Genomic DNA, 3963 nt, shown 5'->3' with positions numbered 1-3963 from the left:
GCTTAACCCCTGGCCTTCCCCTGCTCCAAGAGGCAGTTTCAGATGACAAGTTAAAAAAAAAAAAAAAAAACTTAACTGTTCGCCTTTACTATTTATCTGAGGTTGGATTTATCCCGGTTTTCTGGGCACTACCTAAAACAAATGGACCTTAATATTTGCCACAGATAATAAACAGGTTATGGACATTAACCTGAGGGACATTGATCCCAGTGTTGCTGATACTTCAGCGCGATAAGTGAAGGTACCAGGCAGGGACAGTCAGAAAGCAAAACATGTCATAATTTCAGAGAAACCGCCCAACAGTGAACTGCCTTAACCTTAGGCGCAGTGTTTCTCCCTTCCAATCAGAAAGCTATCCTACAGCTAACACCAATGAGGACTGCCCAATGGACAACCAGCCAGCTAGACTTGATAAAGACTTTGTTTTATAGCCTGAAAACACCCTAGTTATCTACAGCAAAAAAAAAAAACACAAATCTCTTTATAGGTATATGTAACCAAAAGCATAGTACAGATCAGCCTTTTTCAAGCTTTGAATAGCTGTTCTCATGCACACACATTTCCCTTAAGTAGCAATGTTATCCTATTTATGAGAGTGGATACAACCGCTTAGCAAATAAGACAAGCACAATAATCAGTTTAACTTACAGGAGTGAGGAGCTCAGGGGTGGAGATGGGTGAGCTGTCACTGTTCAGCTTGATCCCACTGCCCAAGTCAAAGTCACAGATCTTGACTGGGGAAATCTAGCAAAGTCATAAGTTCATAACCATTAAATTGTATCTGTATTTAATCCATTCTCATATCTTATAATTTGTATGAAACACCTACTTGTGGAAACAGATTTCCACTGTCATTTACCAATAATGATGTTATCACAAACTGACTAAATTATCACTACGTTATCACTACAATAGTTGCCCTTTGAACTAATTGGGCTCCAACATGTTTGCAGAAAACTCACCTTGTCTGCACTCTCACAGAGAATATTTTCAGGTTTCAGGTCTCTGTGTGCCATTCCTAGAAAGAATACAATCAATTTTCTTTGTTAGCAAGATCTGGTCACTTTACGGAACCAAGGAAAAATTTCTTTTACATAGCAACAATTACCAAAACAATGACAAAGTAATTTTTCCCACTTAAAAGAAGTGTGACAAGAAATGATGCAAATATGCTGAATTTTATTTACAGTAAAGAGCAGGACACATTCCCAAATACTGTACAAAAACCCATACTATGGTTCACATATACTCTTGAGGTTATGCCTTTTTGCTGAGAATGAGCAATAAACAATTCACTGTTTTGTACAAGTGATCTTACCCTTGTTATGCAGGAAATCTAGAGCGCTGGCAATGTCCTGCACGACAACACTGGCTTCCTGTTCACTAAAGTGCCGTCTCTTGTGAATGTGTGCCAAGATTGACCCTGATTTTGGGGGGGAGGGAAAGTACTTCAGTTATATTTATATGCAAAAAGCACATACAAATAAGTGGCTTGAGGTTATTGACATGCATGCAAAAAAGTTTTTAATAAAAAAAAAAAAGAATTTGGGGCAGGCATACTGCAGCAGCTACAACTCACTAACCTCCTCTGAGCTTTTCAAACACCAGGTAGAATTTGTCCTCCTCTTCAAAGAACTCCACCAGCTCCAAGATGTTCCTTCAGAAATAAAGGCAATATAAGCAAGTGGTAACAATATCTAGCACTTGCCGACTGAAAACGATTTCATTTCTGCACTACAGTATAGGAGGACTGAGGACAGAATACGATACAACAAAAAATGGGTCACTAAGTCTGTGGTACTGTGTCAAAATTCACCTAGTGGCATGATATTATATTACCTGTGGCCCTGGCACTGGTAGAGCATTTCAACCTCACGGAAGACTCGGCTGCGACTGTGACCTGGTCTTTTCTCAATGATCTGAAACAGAACATCACAACAGTTGACCCATGTTATCTAAACATAGCCCACTAAACAAATGAGCCTGTGATTTTTGTGTTTTCCATAGCACTGGGTTGGAGGACAATTCCGTAAGTGCCGGATGACTAAAGAATATCTGAAATATTAGTTAAGTGTTTGGCACATTTAACTATACATTAAACACTGGGTGAAGGCCACCACCTCACAATGAACCACAAAACTTCACCGGTGGCTGTGTTTACTGTATAGCACAGGTTCCACATACAGTGCTATAGATCCAGACCCACATTTTACTGCTTGCCAACCACCTTGCCAGCTGTAAAACAGTTCAACCTACTTTTACTGCTGCCTACAAAGCAGGGACAGCACAGACTGGGAACAAAACAAGTTGTAGTGTCTCTATGTTTAGACTTTGTGACCCATATTTAAATCTTAAATTGCCTTAAGGAACCACAAATATTCCTTTGAAACTTTCCATGAGCTAATCCAAAATTGTTTCCAATAAGAATTTTTCCTCTAAATATGACCTTGTTCTGACTTGATCTAAACCACTGATGGGCCATCAGCTTCATGCTGCCCTGTCAGAGAGAGAGAGAGAGAGAGAACTAGACTGCTGACACCAAAGCAAAAGGCCTTAATTTTCTAGCCCTAGTTGGTTGTCTGTTTAAGAGGCAGTGTATGTTTCTCATCCTGGTAGATGGATTACAGCTGCTATTGAAGCCTGATGGGGCCACAGTTGCTGTGTCCATCTAGGATTAATGCACAGACAAGAGGCCTACGAGCAGCCCAAATCCTTTGCACTGTTCTGGTCCGAGTCAGCAGCACAAAGAGCCCCTGAATCAGCTCAATTTCTCCTCATCACAACACAAACCTCCCACCCTGATTATGACATGTACAGATTTTTTTTTTAAAACTGCAAAACATAATTGACAAATGCATTAACGCAAATGGGTGGACAATTTATTAGGTGGTAGATTTAAGGTCATTTATCCAAATCCCTAATCTCCATCACTGCAGCCTGCTGCAAAACAAGTCACACTGCATGTTCAGACACCCATTCCAGGCTTGTGAAAATACTACTTTAAAGAAGAGGGATTTGTTGGGAACCCTTAGAGAGGCATGCAGTGCACAGATCTTTGCTCATCCTCAGTGCAGAGCCTTTTGTTGCAATTGCAACACAAGGAGCCCACTTATGCAACCCACCCCCCTCCCAAAGGGGGGAGACAGGACATCTGGCAGGAGTAGTCTGAACCCTCTCAGACTCCCAGATGACCTCTAGTAACTGCTGTCCCTTGTGTTTCCCTCCCCCAGAACTACAAATTCCCAAGGGATCTACCAAACCATGCCATAAACAATACTAACAGATCACGGTCACATGACACAATCTGTGCTCTGGTCCTTCTGAACTATGAATTACTATGATATGGACACTTGCTCTGAGAAGAATCAGCCTTTAACTGTCACCACTTTGTTTCAAATGGAGATTAATTTGAAGTAAAACAAAACAAGCTTAGTGTTTACATACAGTGTCCCAAAGAGATTAATGGAATGTGGGCCAAGACATTACCAAACCAAATTTGATCTACTTTTCCAACACTTGACAAAAGAAAAACTTCTGTGTTTTGCTCTAAAAAAATTAGGAAATAAGCATTATGTATAAAAGCTGAAAAAAGGAAGTCCCCAGGAGTTAAGATATGTACTCACAAGTTCACACCCCACTTGCATAGGAAAAAGAGCTACAACTGTACAGAGAGAAAAAGAGAACAAAGCAATGTAAACACCATGGGTCACAACCCTCACCCAACACCCCTCCTTCCTCTCTATGTGGGTTTTGTTTTGGCACAGTTATCAGTACATGATGTTCTCACTACCAGCGTCCTCTGTAGGCCAAAGAAGTAAAGAAAAAGGGGTGGGTGCATCTCTCCCAGCTCCCTGATAGGCTGACAAACTATAAAAACAGTGAGGGGAAGTGTCTGCGAACAGCAGCGAATGTTGCACGGGGGGGAAGGGGGGGGGGGGCACAACAAATTCTCAAGCCTGACGC

The 3963-nt window shown here is 41.2% G+C and overlaps 1 protein-coding gene across 3 annotated transcripts in view; it reads right to left on the bottom strand.

Annotated features, from left to right (window-relative positions):
- Positions 1-3963, bottom strand: part of mknk2b (MAPK interacting serine/threonine kinase 2b) — an 11549-nt gene that overhangs the window by 4951 nt on the left and 2635 nt on the right. For all 3 annotated transcript variants that reach the window (XM_020602711.1, XM_020602712.1, XM_020602713.1), the window contains exons 6-10: positions 1840-1919; positions 1584-1657; positions 1319-1423; positions 963-1018; positions 649-744 (exon numbers count right to left, since the gene is read on the bottom strand). In XM_020602711.1, the coding sequence (XP_020458367.1) occupies positions 649-744; positions 963-1018; positions 1319-1423; positions 1584-1657; positions 1840-1919 (411 nt within the window). The remainder of the gene's footprint in view (positions 1-648; positions 745-962; positions 1019-1318; positions 1424-1583; positions 1658-1839; positions 1920-3963) is intronic.

Source organism: Monopterus albus, unplaced genomic scaffold (genome assembly GCF_001952655.1).
Source record: "Monopterus albus unplaced genomic scaffold, M_albus_1.0 scaffold58.1, whole genome shotgun sequence".
NCBI lineage: Eukaryota > Metazoa > Chordata > Actinopteri > Synbranchiformes > Synbranchidae > Monopterus > Monopterus albus.
This window is presented reverse-complemented; position numbering and strand designations above follow the sequence as displayed.